General features: G+C 45.4%; 1 protein-coding gene across 1 annotated transcript in view; it reads left to right on the forward strand.

The window, feature by feature from the left end:
- T265_11921 (hypothetical protein) overlaps positions 1–23,116 on the forward strand; it is a gene marked incomplete at both ends in the record, with an annotated part of 41,237 nt that overhangs the window by 3,090 nt on the left and 15,031 nt on the right. Inside the window, 10 exons of the mRNA XM_009178746.1 lie at positions 3,745–4,111; positions 4,144–4,331; positions 6,625–7,032; positions 13,522–13,644; positions 14,364–14,486; positions 15,240–15,377; positions 17,455–17,616; positions 19,455–19,560; positions 19,959–20,165; positions 21,831–22,005. Of these exons, the coding sequence (XP_009177010.1) occupies positions 3,745–4,111; positions 4,144–4,331; positions 6,625–7,032; positions 13,522–13,644; positions 14,364–14,486; positions 15,240–15,377; positions 17,455–17,616; positions 19,455–19,560; positions 19,959–20,165; positions 21,831–22,005 (1,997 nt within the window). The remainder of the gene's footprint in view (positions 1–3,744; positions 4,112–4,143; positions 4,332–6,624; positions 7,033–13,521; positions 13,645–14,363; positions 14,487–15,239; positions 15,378–17,454; positions 17,617–19,454; positions 19,561–19,958; positions 20,166–21,830; positions 22,006–23,116) is intronic.

The following is a 23,116-nucleotide window of genomic DNA, read 5'->3' on the forward strand; positions in this document are numbered from 1 at the left end:
TCAAGGTAAATCAAGGTTATATTGGTCTAAAAAGCATTTTGCTTTACAATGACCAAAGGATATTGGTGTGTGTGTATGTATACAGATAAACGGAATGATATGACATATATGTTCTATTGTTTGTAATCTGCATCTCAAATGTTGATGAGGGAAGTTGGGTGAGATCTTATGTATTCGTCAAGCGAATGTTTGAAAGTCTCGAGGTTACCACAATCCACAACAGATGTTGGTAGTTTGTTCCACGTGAGGGATACGCGGACTGAAAAAAAGTAGCGCCGACAGTTAATGCGGGAACATGGAATGTCAACGGCCAATGGATTCCGTCGGGTCTGTCGGGCCAAATTAACTGTGAACAAATGTTTCAAAGGGTGATTAGGGGTGTTTATTAACTTGAACATCAGGATGAGGTCTCCTCGTATACGCCGATAAGTTAAATCAAGCAAATCGAAGAACGCCAAAATATGCTAAAGTGCGATTTCGTGTCTTATGTCGCGTATACCGGCAAAAATTCAAATCGGCGATGGTCATTGACCTGGACATTTCGCTCACTTAAACAAAATGCTGTGTGCGACATGTCACGGGAAGGTGCTAACTGATTAGATTAACTTCCCATTAAAGCACCAACTTCGAAAACCCTATAGTTTCGGCGAACTCAATATGGGTGTGTCAATAGCCTGCGGCATTTCGGTTCTGCTACACATTTAGTATTCAATATTAGCGGCTTTCTTCCTTTCACATGATTGGTCATTCTGCTTTATGCACCGGCGGGTCAGTAAGACGTTCAGTCTATTGTATGTTCCGTACGTTATTTTGCTGGGTCTTCTGACCTAGTGCTTTCCGTTAGACTTGCTAACTTTTCAGCGGTTCCTGTCCTCCTGGTAGATTCTGCTGACTTCCAATCCATTTCTATAGATCTGGAATTGAGTGTTACAGGCCACCAACCAACCAAATCATAAGGAATACTGTCACAAAAGTACAAAGCCCCCGACCCACCACCCACGCAAATGACAGTAACCGCTTTTTAGAAGCCAGCATCATGCAAGGAGACTCGAAAGAATAAACCACGTGATTACGCGCTTGTTTTCTTTCACGGCAATGAGACTTCTGTGAGCAGACACCACTTAGCCCAAAGACAGTAAAGAACAAAACAAACGAAATAAAGAGCATGGAAATGTTTTACTACCAGCTGGGTTCTCATCGTGCCTGCCAGAAAGCCGCCACGTATACTCCCATCGCATCTGGAAATCTAAGATTGGAAAACCTCTTGAAATTTCCGTTTAAAAACCTGCTGCTGAAACGTTCAGCGGGGAAATTTCCCCTCTCGCACTATGCCTGGTGAAAAGACTTGTCCCGCGTTTGCATCCCGTCTAGCCTATGTAGTCTCATCAAATTCTTCTTTCGGACACATTGATCAACTAAATTCGCAGAAAACGGAGACCACGAGAGACGTTTTCTTCCGTATAAATAGTGCGCGCTTCAACCTCCGGCACCCAACGTCCTGTATAACCGTGGTCCATTCTACGTTCCTGCTTTGTATCCGTTCGAACCTTCAACTGGACCTAAAACTGTGATCTCGCATCTGCCCAACTTTCCCTGTCAATATCTTTGTTTAACTTGAATCCAGGAATGCACTTCCCCAGTCTGATCAACGCGATCTTGACGTCCGTTACGGGGCAGCCCAGAAACCGTAATGTTTCACTGCAGTGATGTCACGGGACTGCCATACTCACCTGCAGCCATTCTATTTCTACTTTCTGCTTTCAAGACCTTCTTATCAGGCAGATCATTCTGAGTGAAAGTAGGTTTGTACTAATCCTTTTCAGCGCTGTTCTCCGTCGGAGTTCCTCAAGGCTCCGTTCTGGGGCCACCGCCGTTTTCGATACACGTCAGCGACCTCTAAGATGTTCTTGCAAGTCCATGTCTACTTTTTGAGGACGACTTGAAATCCTGAGGTTCCAATGCCAGTGCCCTCCAAATGGATGTGGACGCTGCAAAGCAGTGGTCGTCGGACTGGCACCTCTCTCTTAATGGCGAAAAGCGCGCCCATATATTACTTGGAGTAGACTCAGCAAATCCCCTCGTTATATTTCATGAGAAAGGACTAGAAAACATCATGTGGATAGACACCAGAAAGGATTCGTGTATCTGGCTCTCATCAAACACATTTCTCACTGCACCATGATAAATTGGCTCAAAAGCCTTCGCCGTTCTACGGATGATTCGGGCGCACCTTATCTCGTATTACTCGCATGGACTTTCAAATACTCTACGGGGCCTATGCCAGACCGCTCCTTGAACATGCCAACAAGTTGTCTACTCAGGACGCACGAAAAGCGTCACACTCATTGAGCGTGGTCGGTGAGCTGTTACGAAAATGGATGCCGGCCTCAAACCCGTGGACTACGAAACCCGTCTCGCGGTGTTCCCTTTTCCCTAGGGTATCGTCACCCCCGAGGGGACCTAGCTCTTACCTATATCCTATTTGAACAAGGTTTGGCCAACAGGTTTTTCGCCGTTGACTCTGCTAGCAAGCGGCGAGAACATGGTAAGAAGATATTCAAGCACAGAGCGCACACTTTCATTGGGCAAAATTATCTCTTATTTCGAGTGGAAGAACTTCTTCCGACGGCTGTTCACGCGGGCAGCCGTCCCACGCTGAGAAATCAAAAATCAGTGCTACACCCTTTTCACTTGTGCCTTTCAGGTGAATGACAGCGCTGGACGAAAAGAACAATACCAACCTGGGAAACTTGGCCGAAAGCCTCGATCTTGTGTAGCAATCCGTGGGTCCGTGATTCTAAGTTTGGGCCCACACTTCAATTTGGAGTTGCTGTGCCATGGCTTCAGAAGTGGCTTCGCACGCTTGTTGAGAAATTGTGGGCTGCACTGAGAGACTCCTATTCGCATGTTGGTCGTGTGCGTCGGCTACGTTCGTTCAGCCGTCCGATCTGACCGATGTCACGGTCGTACTGACATGTTTCGCAGGTTGTATTAAACACTCTAATGTTTATCAACAAACTTGCACGATTTCTTCGGCAATGACGGATTCTGCTGCCGCGATTCCAACCCGTAATAGCAATTATAAAGCAATAACTATTTACGGGAGTGGCATTGCCGTATATTTTCCGTCCACAGTGGCCGGGTAGTTTCCAGAATTTTCAACAATTTAGTTCAGATGCGAAAATGTCTACAGGTTGCGCTCACTGTGCGCGATTCACCTTATACCACCATTCGCGGTACCATTAAATTATGCAACGTGCCCACAATCGGTTTTCGATGCTTCGTTCTCGTAAACTGATAGCCCATGTAGATAATTTGCATGATAGGTCATTACACATAGACGTTTTACAATATGAAGTGGTAACCCTGAAAACACCGTGCCTTTCGAGAAATCAGTTCCATTGTGCGAATACTGAGCCTCGCCAAGAACCCAGGGAATTTACCGTGACATCAATCGCGGCACCCCGGCGGCGTTCTCGTAATTGACCAATGAGCAGTTAGTACTCGTGGAATCCGGCCAACCGGTGCAGTCACGTTCAACGCTCAGTTCGTGTATTGTTTGATATGTCCCATACGACCGATGAGGTAGATTCACTGAACCTCTTGTAGTTACTGTATCATTCGAAGGTGCGTAAGAAGCGGATAGCACGTTTGGAACTCCATAGTTTTGTCGGAGTCGAGTCCAAAGAACGGAAGGTCCAAGAAAGCTCTGTTGAAGTACTTTTCCCATCGTTTTTTTCATAGACGTTTACGAAGGTCCCAGCAGGTGGGGAATCAGAAGCAGATATGGATACTTCTGCGCCACTGGAATCCGTGGTTGTAAACTCTTCTGAATTGTCTTCACGTGAGGTACCTACCGCGGGCGGTGCGGGGTGGAGTACATGCAGAATGTCTCCTTCGGAAAAGCCGCATGTTACTGTTCACGGCGAAAACGCCAAGGCACACAAAGATCTTCATGCTGGTGTAGTCGACCTCATACTGCGCATCTTTTCACTAACATGTGACGAGCAATCCCGCGGTGGAGTGCTGTTAAGGGGCTCTGATGGGGTTGTCCTCATATGCCTCACTGACAACCCTTTTCAAGAGGCAACCGAAAATAACCCCAGTACCCGTTAGTATCCTTCTTTGGTTTAATTTTTTCAGGATTCTATGCTGCCATGTGCTTTGATCTCCTGTCTACTGCTCTGTTTCAAATTCGATCCGCTGCCTACCAGGCGTTGGGAAACGCAAGCAAAAATTCAATGAATATGCCAAATTTCTTTCAAATGGAATACCTCACGATTTGTATCTCCAAGTTGCGTGAGGAAAAAGAACGTCAAAATTCCACAAAGGTGAGTGTTTGGGCATTTCTTGAACTATGTATCGCTACCGCTCACACACGCCGTCAACTGCGACGCTATGGGTAAACACTCAGCAAGTTGTCGGGGTGACCATCGCGCGTTACGAAGATGTTTACAGCACCGACTTATGCAAACTTTGCGTACCCTTGAATTTCTGGTACAGAAAAGCGGCAATTGTTTGTCAAGCTGTTCTCTCAAATTATCTCGGGATTGTTTAAACTGTTCGGATACTTTGGTCTTGATACTTCCTGTACCGTTCCCTGGGAGCTCCATAACCGATTTCACTATGAAATGGCGTCAAAATTTAATAGTACTATCTAATTCGTATGCCCACCACTCATCACACCCGTCTAAATGTTCTATTACCCCTCATACCATTGTGACACTGCAGACTTCAATCCAAGGGGAAATGTGGCCACCGACAAGTTCCAAAACGCTACGAAATTGGCATCAGTTACGCTAGGCGCATAAAGTTACTAAGATCATTATAGGCTACAACAGTCACGCATGGCAGAAGTGCTACCAAATGTAAAGGAAAAAAAACAATACATCTGCAGAAGATACATCATATGCATGAAGTACTACCTTTCGTCATTGCTCTGCCTACTCTATGTCCAGTGTAATGCGGCCATTCTTGCATTGTTGTTTCTGTTTGAGATCGTTCAGCACTTCTATAAACATAAATGTAGGAAGCGGACAGATGCGCCCGGATATTGCAGTGGACTTCACAGTCCCACCACCCTCGCCTTTTGATCAGGTAAGGTTACTGTGCAATGGGTTTTTAGGTTTCGCACAAGCCGGCCAACATTTAAAATATCCCCCCCTGAAATTACCTTGATGGACGGAGATGCGAATGGGAAATTGCCCATTGTTTCTGCCGGTGTCCCTCTAAGTGTTGTGCATTATTCTCAAACGACCTGGTGGTGGATCGGATAGCCGTTGATCAACCACCAGTAAGCACCCAAGCTACCAATATCCCAACACGGGGGCAAGATGGTTCAGTGGTTATAGCGCGAATTTACTGACCGGGAGGTCCGCGGCTCGAACCCGAACTCTAGGTCTCGGTTTCTCCAAAAAGGGTGTTACAGCTGAACGATTATTTATTTTTTTTACTTGGATAGTCAGACATTTGCAGTCGGACGCATAACTGCCGAAGTTAGGTCGAGGATCACTGAGGATGGGTCACTGTTCGTCTGTCTAAAGTGAATGTGGCGACACCAGCTTCTAATGGAAGGGTCGGATTATAACGCGCCGGTTCGTCCAACACTCATACGGTTGTGAGACCTGGTCTTCTGGAAGTAGAGATATCAGGCGACTGTCAGTGCTCACTGCACACCTCCCACGTCTGGTGGAATTGGCTGGTGAGATGCGACGACATATCATAACTCATCAGTGACCCCGCTACCTGGGGCGTGTACTAGGGGTAGCAACCCGACGGCATTCTGTCTTTGCACATCCTGGAGAAGGACAGAAAAGTCGATGCGTCGCCAAACATAAGACAGCTCGACCGTTCGCTGTTGGCTTTTGTAAACTTTCCCGCTGGGGTGCGAACAACAACGACTGTATTTGTTTAGAAGCGTTGTCGGGAACGACCCAGAACCGTCTTTGGCGTACACCAATCAAAAGTAAATTGTTCAGCCGTCGCACCCTTGCGGTACCTAACTGCCATGCCACCTGAAGGTTGCACGAGGGCTGAAATACTGTCAGGTTGCCCAAGTCTAGATAGAGGAAGTCGAGAGGCAGAGGTCGGGTCCGAACCACGGACCCTCTAGTTAGTAAATTCGCGCTCTAACCACTTGGGCCATCTCGCCCCTATCACATTTTTCTTGTAGTGAAATCGAGACTGGGTTTGTAAACGAACTTAAAGGTATGTCGATTTCTGCAGGAGGCTCATCTGAAACCCAGTGACCGAGATTAATTTCATTCAAGCCAATATTAGAGTGGGTTTACGGCCTGGGAGAAAACAAAGGAAGTGCAAGGGAGCACCAGCAGTCATTGGCATAGATTCCTGCTTTGTCGACATTTGCTACTAAGACCTGGGGAATCGGACCTAATGCCTATATTTGAAACCCAACATGCCTGCAGATGATACAGTCGACAGAATGTTATGCGATAGTTAGGCTTAAGATATATCAACCATAGTAAGTTCGATTCTAGTCTGTTTAATCGGACTCGCCTGAAATCTGACCTGTTTCGGTCGTGTTTTTCATTGATCACCATTGTATTGTCTAGTCTAGTCACGTTTTAACGTCATAAGTCTTGAATCTTGTTGGTTCCTTTTCAGACAGGTGATTCCAACAGTTACCTGGTGACAGAACTGTTAGAAGAGCTTAGCCGCCAGTTGTACCTTCACATCCGACTTATCCTCAAAGGTCTTTTCACCAACACACAATCTGTCAGGCAGGTTTCGCATACTCCTGGTGATCCTTGGCTTGCTTCTGAGTTGATCGAATCACCCCTGATTCGTCTGGTTATCCCTGGCATTCTCCCTGTTTGTGCCTCTCTGTGGACTTTGGCGAATGCTCATGCCTACGGGCAACCTCTCCATTCCGTCATCACAGAAGAACGCTTGGAGCCACCGCCGGGCGCGGATGAAGTTCTGTGTAGTCTACTCGGTGAGCTTCAGCTAGAGTTGGCCACACAAAAGCAGGCTTCTTCCTTGGGATGCGCACTTGAATATCCCATGCAGAGGGTGCGTACTTTATTTGGAGCGGTTGACCATATTTTTCTGGTTCCCTGAGAGATTTTCAGTTTTGAAGAACTTAGTAAAACAATCGCTAACTGAATGTTTTCGAAGTTGAATTTACAAGCTTCCGTGTTTTCTAAGATACTATCTCCTTACGCCAACTTCACGAGAATTTCACTGTGAAAATGACACCCAATTGTGTTGACACTCCTCGTTTTCAGGTTGCGGAAATACATCTATTGTAGCCCGAGAAGAGCAGCTCGAGTATCGTATCCGAAGTCGTTGTCAGTCATCTTTTTGGGAACCACTCACCACCAAATTACAGTTGCTACTCTAAAAATCGACAGGAAAATACTACCTAGCTGGTGCAGATATCTTAAAGGTGAATACATCTCGGCCGTAAAATTTGATTATTCGTTTTCAAAGGCAGTTCGCTTCATCCGACTTGCCTCTCGGCTCGATCGACCGGAAAATTCTAGCAGTGACTTGCCCTAGTCACCAACATAGTGGAATGGTTCCTCTGGGAGCACTTTCGTCTATGTCTCATATAATGTCGCAGTTAGTTAATTTTATCCGATATCTGCAAGTATATCTCAGAAAGTGCTGATGAAGAATGTTCCTTCATCAGTTTTTATTATTATGGGTAGAATATGTGTCACGGTACACAAATTATGCGGATTATGCACGAAAGGCTACTTAGCAAAGAAGTTAAACAACTAAACGTGTACATTCGAAAGCCGATATCATCGTCGCCATCACTGAGAGCAGCACCAGATGAGAACCCTAGTGCTTCGCTTTCCTACAGCAATGGCGATTTATTTGAATAAAACCTCATTATGCAAACAATAAATAAACTGGACAGGGGATAGGGCCTAGGGTTATTCCACACCAAACAGGCCAAGTGCCTACACCCCCAACCCTGAGTCAAATAATCAGTAAAATGTGGTAGAATGAACGCCATGGGCATCGGTTAGATGTTATATCGTTAACTGCCTCCAGCCAAGCACAGGGAGAGTCACGTTGATTCCTTCCTGGAAAGCGAACAGCACTAACGGTGCAGACACTCTAAAAATCCTTCATTCCTTTCTGCTGTGTCAAATTGTGTAAATCTCTAGGTTTACACCACTCCGAATTGTGCACGGAAAACAACGCTGGTCTCGGCAAGCGGTAACTTGGCATGCTTAACTTTTTTGAGTGAAGTACCACTTGCTTCATCAAAAAACCCGTCTCGTCATCAGGTCTTCCTGAATTCACTGATTGCAGCCGGTTTCAGCTGCTTCTGGAGACATCCGTACTCAAATGCCCTAAGATAACTCATCCTGTGCTTGAGGTGGCCAAATCTTGCAGCTGTACAGCCCGCACCGTAGTCTGATAGACGTGTCCTCTGAGACCCGGCGATATGCCTTTTGATGCCACAAATGACGCAAATGGATAGAAACAATCCTGGATTTTCTGATTCGTGCATAGAATTCGTCTGTTACACTGTCGAAAGTACTAATGGAACACCCAAGATACTTATAATGTTCCTTATAGTGTCACTCGCTGAGTTCCCAGAGGCTTGTTGAAAAACAGTATATTGGTGTCACATGATCAGTGTCACGGTTACCGAATGCCGCCTCTTCAGTATAAGTTTGAAAAATGGATTTCAGTTGTTTCTTCTTATTAGTCTTCCGGGAAGTTCTGAGTGAATGGACGAGTTTCACGGCTCTTCGTTCGCGTTAAGCAGCGTCTAGCAAATTCGTTCGAGAAACCCATTAAGAACTCGGCCAGCTAGTTTACCTCACTATTTTTCATTAAAATGGAGTTATGGCTGCATGTTCTCAACAGCTTCGCTTGGTGCAACAGAAATCAGATCTAGATCGGGGATCCGTGAACCGCGGCTTTGTCTCATTACTGTATCTCATCCTTCGTTTAATCGTGGCTATAAGTGACGATAATAACTGTTCAAGTAGACCCATCGAGAATTAGGGAGCCAAACAAACCAGCATCGTATTACGTAAGCTGACTTCTGCATCCTTAAGAATTTTCCTTTCGTCATCATTCACTGTGCAGCTCCGTGCGCTTCGGTGCCAACGGATGCAACGAACACTAGGCCATCTGAGTCATTTGGACTTCGCTTCCGAAGCGCTTCAACTTCTCTGGACACTTCGGTGGCCGCACTGGTTGTAAGCACAGGACTTGTAAGGCCTGTCTGCTTTCACGTGGCTTTGAAATTATATCAACTTGCTCAATAAACCAAACAACAGTACTGATCGTCGTCGAAGACTCGCGTATATATCTTGACATTGGGGCATTTACTGTTAGCATCCATGGGTAAGAAGAAGGATGGGATACTCCAACATAAAGCAGCAACCCACAACTCACCAATATCAGGCTTCTTCCTCAAGAGAAGCCTTTTGACTAATCAGCTGGCAGTCCTAACCTCATAGCATTAAAGAACTTTTGGGTCAACTAGGTTATTTTGAAACCGGGCTATTGGATTCCGTTCGTCGCTTTTCATGTTTCCTAGGCACTCAGTCAAAGCGGCCGGAAGGGTTTCGTACATATTTCAGGACGAAACAATTTTTAGGAGTGGTATTCTTAGACGTCTGTCATGTTCCTTTATCATCTTTCGGCTTTACCTCGTTTTTTTCCAAGGCCTGTTCGTCTGATTTCTAAGTTTCCTTTCTGCTCAAGCTAATTTCCTACCGGACACAGGTCGTTAAATTTAATGTGGCGACAAACATAACTGGCTTTATTTTTCGCGGTGTATATCATTTCAGTTTACAGATAAAGGGTTCGGTTTGACTTTGACGGATAACAACGCCTACTGGGTCATGTTAGTCCACCAGGCACAACACTAAAGGATATTATTCTTGAATGGCAATTCTGGTAGTTTTCATGGGTTATTGTATTAATGCCATGTTTGTGATAGCCTTATTACTGCCACCGTTGGACAGTTGCGTAATCTGTGTCCACACCAACCTACAGTTGGGAGTCACAAAACAATCTATCTCCGGATGTGCTTGTCAGTGGGTGCAGACCGGTCTCAGTATCCGAATACATCCACTCGGATACCGATTACTTACATTTAACACATTGTTCTGTGGGGCAATTTGGGTCGACGTTTTATGACCGTTTTGTTGACATCGTGGTGCTGTGCCTCAGGCAGCCGAACTCCACGAGAGACAGCAAGCACAACGCAGCTTAGAGACGCCTATGCAGTGCTACACAACTGGGGCTATTAGAAATACCGCTTTCCAACTGATAGCTGATTAGACTCGAAGTCTTTGTACCAATTGGTGTGCTCAAAGCCATTGTCTGTTACCTAGTCTCTGTGGCGTAAAGTTCATCAGCCGGACTGTGTACCCGAAAAGTTTTGGAGTAATACATCCAGCTGCCATGGTTCAGATCACCGAACCAGCCTCCTAAAGTATTCAGTTCAGCTCCGCCGCTGACTTTCTTATGTGTTTTAGATTTGAATAATCTGTGTTAACTTTTCCAGCCCCACGATTACTAGTCCCACCACGCCGGTTAGTTGCTGCCACTTTTTCACTTTGCTCAGATTTTCGAACAACTTCTTATGACGTTGCACTTTCGAATTCGACATATTTCAATGGGCAGTCAACAGCATGGTCAAGTACTCTCCGGCTTGGCCAATTTATGCAACACCTGTCTCGTGGACGGTTCCAGGCCTATCACTCAACTGGTAATGTTTGTCTGCTTGTTCCCACCCTGCTACGCACTGATTTTTCACATATTGTGATGACTATATGGCTACGATTTCGAGCGTTGCTGCTGGACAATCAATGATGTCCAGGATTCACTCAGCTCGAGGATACTGTAAATGGTTTGTAGCGTGCACCGTGTTCGGACTGATATAGCTGAGCGTTTCCCATGTTAGTTGTCTCACACTTCTTCAAATCCGTACTCAAGTCCCAGCAGCCTCATTCTTTGTCATCGTGTAGGTGCGGCTCTGTCCTCATCCAGTAAATTCCGAAAGTTCGAAATCCATGTTGTATTATATTACTCTCCTTATCCGTAGTGTGAGGTATTCGGCGTTTCCGGGCGTGAGGAGGAGTCGGGCAGCACTCGGGTAGCCCCGGAGCAGCGTCCTCTCTTTGGGAAAAGGGATGTGTCAGATATGGTTGTTCTGTTTCAACATTACCATTGATACGTGTGAAACACTCCATGTGGTATATCGTAGTGGATCTATTCATTTGTCCCCTTTTCCGATCAGTACTCAACTGCATAATCTTTGCTCGGCTTGTCTTGACGAAAATGGCTTGAATTAGAATGTGCCATTGATTGATCATGTACTGTTGATAGCCGGTAAAGTCGTTCGTAGGCGTGATTGCTATGCCCTCGTGTTACTGATATCGAAGCTGCTCGCATTTGTGTGAATCTTCCTCATTATCATTCTTTTCTAGATCCGCCTTTTGTCTTGTTCTATTTCTACCTCAATTGCCCTCAAACAAAGATTTCAATAAATACACAAATTTGCATGTCAATTTTGTTTTGACGGGAAACTCGCCTGGCACCTAGCTGAACCTCTCGTGTATGATGTTTTTAAGGATTGAAATAAAGTTTGCCAAGTTTCAATGCGTTCCTTTGCACTTCACACGGTGACGCACATCACTGAGGGCTCACCTGGGTATGCTGCACCTAAAAGAACGAACGGGTGCAACTTGCTGTTCCTGCCCAAGAATGGCAGGTATGTGTGCTTCTGTCGATGCTTCATCCAAGCCATATGTGCAGGCCGTGGCGCCTAATTCAGTTCTTTCTACTATCTTCACTTGACAATCGTTTTCTTGTGAATTGAACCGATATCCGCGGTTGTCGTCGTGATTGCTTTGGTGTTTTGCTAGAGTGCAGTGTCCGAGTAGTTTCTGCGACCGAACAAAACTGGTGTACATCAGTTTTATAAGGCCGTTTTTGGTTGAGCATCTTTCAGCACAGGTCACTCTTGCTCTCTTAATAAGAGTATCGCAAACAAGAGATTCAGGTGAAAACCAAATTGGCTCTGAAATGAATGTGTTTCACTAATCCCTGAATCTGTTCAACAACCCTTCTAATTGTTATTAGTTTGAGTAGATTTAGTTTCCTTCCTGTGAATGAAGCCAGTCTGAGCTAAGAAGTGGTGAATGGCTGTTTTATCCTTATTGGGGATCCTCAGTAGTGCGCACCTGACGAAATTCTAAAGAGTTTCGAACCTGTTTAGTAGTTTGAACATTTATACCTATCTAACGTTGTTTCTAACGTACCGTATAAAATCCGAACCACTCAAAATTCTCCATGTAAAGTAGGAAAGAAACTATTCTTATGCTGTATTTGATACACTCTGGGTAAGAACATGAGTAGGATAAGTCAAACAACTATCCCAAGGCAGGGAAATGACAAGGTGCGGCACCGCTATTGCGTTCTTGAACTGATCTTCAGCACTCGAATCCAGTGGTCACAGATGGCCACAGACAGGCTTTGAAGACAGCCTATGGCTGCTGCAGGTGGCCAAATAAGAAAGTTCGATCGCTTTTTGACTGGGAGGGGGGAGTGATAACTATAAACTCTCTGGAAGTTTATCTCCCTTGACTAAAAACATAACATCTTGGTTTCAATTTGCCGTGTTTGATACAGAGAATGTCTACCAGCAAAATTTAGCCGCCAAATCCTGAATTCAAATGGCATTTCCGATTCAACAGCCTTTGTATGTCTTTGAAAAAGTTTGTTTCCCTTGATTTTCTCCATCATTTTCCATTTTCTGTGAAATCGCACACTGCGCGAAAAAAAAACAGTTCATGTCATGATACCAGATATCCAGTCAGTCGTTCTCTCATAGGATGTCCCTACTCTCTTGATTGCTTAGTTTTGGTGCCACAACGGTGCATGACTCCCGTGCTAGAGGATTATCGACAAGAGAAAGACATTGATATACATAGCGGGGGAAATCATGTAGTTGGTTTCAGTGAATATTCCAAGTGACGAAATCGAAATTGGATGAGTGACCCAGCTGTTGTTTGAAATGGCGAACTTATGAATTCTTGTCGGATGAGAAGTTGACGATTCGCCCCAAAAACAACCAGTCATCATCATCATTGTCAGCTGTAATAACCGCGTTTCCGTCGTACAGTGGATGTAGCTGCCGCAGTTTCGTTCACCGATGATTCGCGGGGGGGGATAGGTGGCTGCGTATTGCAGGCGGGAGATGATAAATTGGTGCATAAATCCAGGACTGTCAGTGGGCTGTCAAGTGGGAGGGTTGGAAAAGGAGCTATGCATTGAGGGCAATAGTCTGGATGCACGAGTGCCATTGACGGCGCGACTGGGCCATGCCTGACAATGTCTCTAACCAGCCAGTAGCGAATCGTAGTGGGTTCGATAACGGTGCTGGTACACTTCTGGGCAGTAACTGCAGCCATCCACCACGTTACTGTGCTTTTGTTTTATGGGTTTGCTTATCTCGTAATTCCCACAGTCAATTTTGAGCAACACTGCCTAAACGCGCATCGCTTTTCCTAGATTGTCAAACTACCCTGTTGGAACCCACCGTCCGTCAATTCATCGGCAATCGAGGGTCGTACTATGGAACGACTCAGTTTCCTTGGCCCCTTTTTCGCTGCATCTGTGTTTGCCGACGATGATGTAAGTTTCTACTCTTATTCGGAACTAATATGAACCTATTTACAGTCATTATGTCAGCCACTTTCTCAGTGGTTGCAACGATCAGCCTCAACCCCCAAACATGGCTGACACTCCAGTGAATGAAGATTCCATTTACGCTCTGATTACTTGAATTTTGTGAGTAGCGGGGTTTGATGCGACTGTACACTTGCTTGTTTTTTCCAATCACTTTTGGGATCACATATTCGGGGTTAGGTTCACTCATTCACCAACGGAAACCTGTTTTCCATGTTTTCAGGAACCATATGAAGGGTTGATAATGGTTGATCACGTAGGCCCGCTTGCACCCATCCGTGTAATCTGTGGACATCGCGAGCGTGCCTTATCCACAAACAGACTTATTTCCTCGTCTTATTGACCAGACACTCAGGTTTCGGTCACAACACGTATAGTCCGGCAGCGTAACTGTTTCTAGAAACAGTTTTTATGCAAACCTACTGCCAAACTCGGAGGATACTCAGCAATGGTTGAATGTCGCACTGCGTTATCACCCTACGCCACGAACCTTGCATTGCCAGTAGCGAATCGTAGTGGGTTCGATAACGGTGCTGGTACACTTCTGGGCAGTAACTGCAGCCATCCACCACGTTACTGTGCTTTTGTTTTATGGGTTTGCTTATCTCGTAATTCCCACAGTCAATTTTGAGCAACACTGCCTAAACGCGCATCGCTTTTCCTAGATTGTCAAACTACCCTGTTGGAACCCACCGTCCGTCAATTCATCGGCAATCGAGGGTCGTACTATGGAACGACTCAGTTTCCTTGGCCCCTTTTTCGCTGCATCTGTGTTTGCCGACGATGATGTAAGTTTCTACTCTTATTCGGAACTAATATGAACCTATTTACAGTCATTATGTCAGCCACTTTCTCAGTGGTTGCAACGATCAGCCTCAACCCCCAAACATGGCTGACACTCCAGTGAATGAAGATTCCATTTACGCTCTGATTACTTGAATTTTGTGAGTAGCGGGGTTTGATGCGACTGTACACTTGCTTGTTTTTTCCAATCACTTTTGGGATCACATATTCGGGGTTAGGTTCACTCATTCACCAACGGAAACCTGTTTTCCATGTTTTCAGGAACCATATGAAGGGTTGATAATGGTTGATCACGTAGGCCCGCTTGCACCCATCCGTGTAATCTGTGGACATCGCGAGCGTGCCTCATCCACAAACAGACTTATTTCCTCGTCTTATTGACCAGACACTCAGGTTTCGGTCACAACACGTATAGTCCGGCAGCGTAACTGTTTCTAGAAACAGTTTTTATGCAAACCTACTGCCAAACTCGGAGGATACTCAGCAATGGTTGAATGTCGCACTGCGTTATCACCCTACGCCACGAACCTTGCATTCTCCGTACCCGTAGGCGCTTGAACAGTGTGGCTTGTAGTTCTACTTTCAAGAGAGTGCTGACGAAGTGGATGAAATTTCCCATAGACTTGAGCTTGATTGGGGACTTCTAGGATCTAGCTAATCGTTAATGGTATGTTTTTTCTCCATAAATTTCAAGGCATTGAGAACCAAGACTAAGCTTCACCTGTTTTTAATTCCAGCCGACTGTAGTGGAAACCGCATTTCCGAAATCCACGCATTTGGAACATGAAGCGGAGCGAACCACTCAAGCACTTCGGTTGTCCTACGACTTGATTTGGAATCAGCAGTTCAGTCTTGTCAAAACGTTATTGGGCAAAGTGAGTCTCAGGGGTTTTGTCTGCTTTGACAGCGAGTCCAGTGGACGTCGTGGCTGATAAGATGCCAACCTAGAATAAAATCTATTCAATTAATCAATTAAATTACGACTAGCATGGAGATGTCCCCTCCTTGTTTTCGTTCTTGTTATTTCCCACAATAGGCCTTTTCGACTCAGCTATTTTGCTTCTTGTACAAGGAATCCTTAATGTTGTAGGGTCCCAGAGTATATGTTTTGATCAGTATCCACGTGCCTGGTGGAGAAAAAGCTGCAGCTTATAAAATATGCAATCATTCGTACAAACGTCGTCATCACCGCTTACGACCGTGAAAAACCATTGTTTCCATCTGATGTTGCTGTCATTGAAGAGGATGATGATGATTGTCATCAATGCCACATTATTCGTGTGGAACACAGATGCTTCGTTGCCCTACAACTATAGTTTATTTGAAAGCCTCATTGTGAAGAAAGAATAAAACGCGAATGAGGAAGGGACTTAGCAAAACGATCCCTGATAGCAACGACTCAGTTGTCTGTAAAAAGGTGAGCTCCTGAATCGTTCAGTTAGGCAGTCTTTTATCACCCCTCGAAGAACTCAAGGAGTGATCCTGGATGTTAAATAATAATAACTAATAACCGTTCATCTATAACACCCTTTCGGTGCTTAGCTGCCATGCAACCCGAAGGAAGTACGAGGGCTGAGCGACTGCCAGGTTGCCCAAGCCTAGACAGGGGAAGTCGAGAGGCAGAGGTTGGGTTCGAACCACGAACCTTCCGGTCAGTAAATTCGCGCTCCAACCACTGAGCCATCTCTCCCCTGGATGTTATGGAACACTATACGTATCTCGATAGTTGCGTTAGCTCTGGCGGTAGACGAAGTCATCTCATTAATTTCAACGGCCAGAATTGTGTTTGCCAAGTTGCATCATTTGTGGCATAAAAAGACATTTCACTAGGTGTTAAAGCACGCATGTGTATAGGACTACACTGCGGGCTGTTGTATGGCTGCGAGATTTGGCAATTTCCGGCAGAAGATACGAGACACATTCAGGCCTTCGATCACCGATTTCTCGGAAAGATCGCCTGAATCGACTTGAAAGAACGAATTCGCGATCAGGTAATCAGTAAACTGGTAGTTGGTAAAGAAAAAGTTACTTCACTCAAAGAATGCATCCATCATTGTAAGCTCGGTTGGTTGGGCCGTGTATCACGCATGCCGAGCTTCGCTCGCCAAGAAATGCCTCGTTTTATATGCCTAATTTGTAGTGGCGGAAACCTAGAGGTGGAGAGTATTTGACATAGGAGAAGGGAATGAAGGATATTACGAAAATTTTGGACGCTGTCAATGCTATTTACCTTCAAGGATGAGGTCCACGTCACCCTACCTGTGCTTGATTGAAGACACTGAACTATATGGTTGCTAACCGGCGTCGGTGGCTTCATGTCAGCTCCTGTCCATATTGACTAAGTGCTGCTGGTGAGAATCTTTGATTACCTCAATTTGTCCCAGGCTGTCGTGTTTTTTGGCGTACTATGGTAGACGGCACAGCAAACCAGAGACCGTTATGGAAAATGGGACCGTCACAGCACATGCTGAGGATGTAGTCGATTGTACGCAGACTCAGGACGGTCCATTGTGCCTGAACGTAGAAAGCTGGGATGCTGAGATGTGGTTTTCCGGAGCCTTGAAGGTTGACACAAAAAATCAAGCAATAAAATCCTCGGATTTGCTGGGAGTAATTGCGAGAGAAGGAGCCAATTTTGTAACAGGCTTGCAATGCTCCCAGTAGCATTGGGCCGCTGTGGGGATCTACATGCGCTCCACTCTGTTGGTTATGTATCGCGCACGATCCATTACTTGTTTCCCTTCGATCACAATAGACACTTTCATTTATGTCACATTCGTTCACATCACTTCAGCAGTCCACTTTTTGTCAGTTTCAACGACAGATACGTGGTGGATAAAATAGAAATGCTAGGTAGTCGTTTTTTGCTGGAAACTACCGTGATACATTTGTTTATGGTCCAATGATTGACTCCAAATAGTGCAATCTAATGAGTCGATTTCTTGCTTGCAGCTCACCCGAACCGAAATGCTCGACTACCTAACCAATGTCCTGCGGGCTAATGCAGACCACGCGAAAATCCAATGCGATCATCGTTTCCTCAGTGGTGAGGGTTTCATGCTCAATATTTCTGTCCTGTTCCAACGTCTCTGTATCCCGATCAATGTGGACTCGGTAAGAGTCTCTTTGGATGTGTGGTGCCTTGGGGTCTTTACAGTAGGACTCTGGTCATATTTTGTTCTTCGCATAATGGCCTCCTATTCTGTGTTTTGAAGAATTAATAAAATGAGAGTGGCTTGTGTCTGAAGTTTTGGTTACTACACCATAACTGCCGTTGAAGACACTTTCGCCTCAACAGCTAGCGCCTTCTTCCGTGCTACACGTCTAAATAGGCCGTATCAGTTTAGTAGCCTCCTCCCCAGTGAGAAGCCTACCGAACATGCAATTGTTTCCAATGAGGAAGTGATTTCCTCGAACCTAGTAGCCGGCCCAACTAACAACCTAAAATCTCTCATAGAACGCATTCAGCTCAACATGAAGTACCTATGAGGTGTTAAACAAAGTAGTATAACCAAATGGTCTGATCTGACTAATTATCCGCTTCGGTCGGACGTCGCCACATGCCGTCTCCATTTGTTCCACCAAAACTGTGAGACACCCTTTCAGTGCTTGCTTATTATGAAGAAACTCCAAGCAAGTAGTAATGTTAATAAAAAAAGCCTTTTTAATGAGTTTTCCCCTGTACACACAACATACGAACAAGGAACACTTCTTCCCCCCTCCTTTTCATGAATAAATGGCTCTTTTGCTGTTGTACTTGGGTTGACCCAGCGATGCCCCCTACGTCATGTCCTTGTCACAGCAGAGGATCACATTTTCTCCATCCCTTCAGTAGAATAATGACTTTGCGAACACTTGTCACTCCTTGTTTTGTGTCAGTGTTTGAATCAACTCTGAATATGCATTCGCATTAGCGTGGTTTAGCTCTTCAATTCTCCCGTCTGCAGTGTCCGAAGGGTGTGTATTCTCCTGACCCCATCGAAATGCGCTTCTCTAATTAACCAGGAAAACTTAGTGCCATAAGGCACAGTAGAGCAGGAGGAAGCTACACAAATATTGTGAGTATGTTTTGTACACTGTTCAGCGACAACAGTGAAGTGGATAGAAGCACTCGCAGTTTGTCGTACGTTTTTCAGTTTACCACAAAACAATTCCTGGTTATTATAGCCATGCTATAAAACACTAGAACACTAAAATCACTCTCCGGTTTTCTACTGACCCTTCATCTTTATTGAGAGACGTCTTGCGACCCACTGAGTTATTTCTCATGCGAGAGGAATAAAGCCTGTTAATTGTTGCTGGCAAGCTGATCCGTTGTTGACCAGGAGGAAGCAGTGGATCTGATAGGCGAGCCATTCCGTGTTAACACCTGAGGAACAGACGCGTGGTATGGTTAACGAGCAAAAGTTTCATTACTTTAAATGGACGACTCGTCTAATAAGCCAGCCAAAGAGAGGCCAAGTTGAGTTTACGTCAGACTGTCTGAAGTTTAGCAACATTGTTTCCCTTACTTTTCTACCAAACAGCGAAATCAGTCGTTCAACAGTAATAGGCTTTCGGTGCGTAGCTACGATGCCAATCGAAAGATACACGAAGACCGAGATACTGTCAGGTTTTCCAAGTTTATACGGGTGAAGTCGCGATGTCTTGGTTGGATTCGGACTACAGGCCTTGCGTTCAGCAAATTTGTGCCGTAAGCAGCGAGCTATCTCGAGTGAACTAAGTGACACAGAAAGAACCACTAATCTCTGGTCCCTAGATCCGGTAAGTAAACCTCCTGTGGTTGAACCAGATGCCACCGTAACCGGACGGTTTTGACTTTACTGATTAGACTGAAATCCTCGCCTGTCAACTCGTTTATCCTACACTTCGGTGCACCCAACTGTAATTACTTGCTACCCTGCCGTGTGGTTTCCGAACATTTTGCCACTGACTATTTTTTCCCTATTTAGGTTGATTCGCGCTACCTGTTTCATCCTAATTGTCGCTGGGATCTGAAGGACGTCACACGAATCAATGGTAGCCGGGAAGCAGTGATGGCTTTCGAGAGACGCCTCGGTATGTGTTCGTCATAGCGCCACTCGCATCGAATGCTTTACTGCTGTGTGCATATGAGATTTTTTGTATTGTTGCGAATGTTATTCACACTTTGAGTAAGTGCGCTAGGACTTCGAACACTACGCATTTACAGAAAGCTCTGCATTGTCCACCCACCCACCGTAAAACGATGTGCTTGCGTTTTGTCACTAAAAACAACTATTTCTGTACACTACGTGTACTCATCATCCGCACATCGGAAACCCTAATTGAAATCCATAACCCGTTAAAAAATCAGTTAGCTAGTCATGACCTCTTAACCTCTAATAACATGCGTATATTTTCTTTCGAATCACGATAGCTGTTCTGGCTCTTCCCATTATTACTTAATCGCTGTATTATCCACTGTTTCCACTTAGATGCCGAAGTTCGCGCAGACGGCGGGTGGCCGGCACTCAACTTCTCCACCGAGTGTTTCTTTCTCACTGCTTGGGCAATGCAGCTTGGCTTTCAGGCGAGTATACGTAAATATCAACGTCGACTTCAGGTTATAGCCGATTTAACCCGAAATATCAAGCTTCTGTCTGCCAGTCGTGGTCAGTGGGCTGGACCAAACAGCCCCGCGGGTAAGTTTTGTTCATTGTGTTGGCGGCAATAGCTATCTGTAGGACGTATCATCTTCCTCGTTGACAGAATTGCCAAAGTTGCGAGTGCAAAGCGTATGTCTAAGAAGGAGATCAGTCGGCCCAATAACCTAGCATGTCTTGGAGGTATCGTTCTTTATAAGCGAAAATTTTCCAAGACTTCCAAACAGTCTGCAAAGCCCTGTTATCCTATGTTCAAAGGCAGAGGAGCACTATGCAGTTTTTGTCATCTTCATTGAGTATCATGGATCCCTGGCAGTCTTCAGGATTGGTGTTTCCACAGTCTGATTACCCTCGTAGTCGTCTTGCATTTGCACACTACAGGTCCGCAGTGCATCTGCCTGGGTTGAATTAGTCAGCTTTATGAGCACATCTGGACCTTATACTCACGAAGCTCTTATAACAGAGATCGCTATCTGCATTGAACAGCAATTACTCGCCGGAAAGCGAACGGTTTGGGAATTGTTTACTTGGAAGGATTCGTTCCGAAGGAGATGCAGTGTAGTGCATTGCTTTAGGTCTGAGTAAAGTTGAAATCATATTTGTTCGTTCATTTTAATGGATGTGGGGTTACTCAGAACATTTTGGTTCGTGTTTAAACATGTGTCACTGTACCGCTATTCAACAGCCTCTTAGTTTACCCAATATGCGAACATAGGCATCGCCAGTACGCCTCACATGTGACTAACACATATTGGGACCTACATACTGCCTTCGCAGACACCGCAGTTAAACGCTACCTTGTACGTCATCTCTGTCAGTAATACCGCGTGTCTGATGAACACGGATGTGGTTTCTTTCGAATAAAATGTTTTCGACATTGGAACTACTCTCTTAGGAATGACTGCTTGAAGATCCCACCACCGGGACATTTCAGGGTGTTCTTATTTACTCATTGTTCTAGTTCACAAGGCCAACCTAATAGATCCATCTTATCCGAGCTGACGTCACTGAATGTGCTGCGAAGTACATCAGCCGATTTCCATGTAATGATCAGTCTGTGGTCATGGAGATCGCCGCCTTAAAAGCAGTAAACTCCATACGCAACCTACAGCTGGTAAACTAAAGCTGAAACTCAGTCACATTTGTGCTTAGCATCCTGTTCATTTTAAAGCAGTTGAGCAACTCGGCTTTAACCAAATTACGGGTCTGCTGTATTTAAAGGACAAAAAACTTTTGGTGAAATTCTTTAATGGGCTTTCCCTCCGGGTGACACCACCGGTGCCATTAATCTTCCGGTTTAAGGTGTAACTAGCGCCATCGGCTTAAGGAATTAAGATACCCCTCCGCCACCTCTATTTCTTGTACGCCCTTCCTGAGGAAGGGCGTACTTTGCTTCGACTCGACATCTAGTTCTGAGTGTTTTCTTTTGAGGGGACTAGCAAGCACTCTGTATTCTTTGCCCTCTAACATCAGCTCCCTACCACTCACTCGTCTGGCTATAGCATTCTCAATGAAGAAGATAGCGTAGCATTCGAGCAAAATGCTCCCTATGATATAAACTGAAAGACGAAAATTGAGTGCATGAAGTGGCACCTGGCATTGTGGTTCTTTGATCATTTCTGAAGATCATTTACTCAGGCAAGTGCACCTTGGCGTTGGCCTGATTCAGTCTATCTTTCTGTCATCCCACTTTCCCTAATTCAGCACAAATTCGAGCTAATGAAACAATTTTGGAACGATGGAACAATGAGTTGGAACGTCAAGAACGGTCAAAACTCTGCTGCAATGTGGTCCTCTTGCATCGCGGTCTACTTCAGGCCGTGTCCGTCTACTACGCCAGTCTGTCCAAACTGCTCCTCCGTGTTGCCGACCATCAACCGTAAGACCCTGCCTCCTTCCGTTTAATGGTTTGCTGCTGGCTTTTTCACTTAGCTTAGCCTCTGGAAAGGGGGGTTTGAATAGACCAGCGTCCTTCTATTACCCGGGAATGTCACCTTTTATGAGACAAGAAGAGAGTGATGAACATTAATGTCTTCGCGATCCTGTCATCAGGTCAGTACATATATAGTGGTTAAAATAGGAGTGGAAAATCAGATACACAGCGAAGATTGGTTAGTGAAATGAAAACGTGAATACACGAATGATTAGTTGTCTGCACCCCCATGTCGCATCCAGTTGGATGCTATGCGACGGGGTAGAGGGCCGTTGAGTCACTTGGTCGGCTGATACGTGTCACATGACCAAGGCAAACTCAGCGTTGGTGCGAATCGTTTTTGACAGCACAGTACCGGGTCTCGCAGTCGTATGGCGACTGCTTCGGCTGTAGTCAAGTGACGCTTTTGGATCGATACTGGTAGTTTATTGGGTACACGAAACGGCTCATTCGGATTGACTACATGACCACAGTCAATTAAGTGAGACGCAACTGAGCTTTTGGGTGAACTGTTGAGTCTAATAGTGTTCCGGTAAAAGGGATGTCTCGTATTCTCTTAGAAAGTTGCCGTTTCGTGCGCCCAACGTGCACAGCTAAACAACAGCAGGAGAAAGAATACACAACCATATTCTGGGAGAGGACTGGCATATTTTCCTCGAGGTTTAAATTGAGCAAGATGTTGGTTGTAAACCGAGACTGCGGAGTTCCAACCGGAAACATGCGTTTTAGGGATTGCAACAAGCAGCGATTGACTATGTCCGGCAACAGATCGCCGATTGGGCCTTGCCTTGCAGAGCTTTCCTCACCCAGTCCTGCGCTGAGTGGGAGCGACCGAGTGTTGTCAGCGTATGAGCCAGCAACGAATTATGAGAACACCAACCAGTAAACTGACTGATGTCGACAATAGCCGCCTCTGCAATTAATGTCATGGGAAGAAATGTGCTCACAAGGTGTAATGTGCTAAATTTCCCCTTAGGTTTACAGCAGCTGACTGCGTGTGGCCATCTGTGTTTGCTTATGTGAATGGACATGGGCCCGTGCATCAGCATTGTGGCAC

This window comes from Opisthorchis viverrini, assembly GCF_000715545.1.
Source record: "Opisthorchis viverrini unplaced genomic scaffold opera_v5_645, whole genome shotgun sequence".
NCBI lineage: Eukaryota > Metazoa > Platyhelminthes > Trematoda > Opisthorchiida > Opisthorchiidae > Opisthorchis > Opisthorchis viverrini.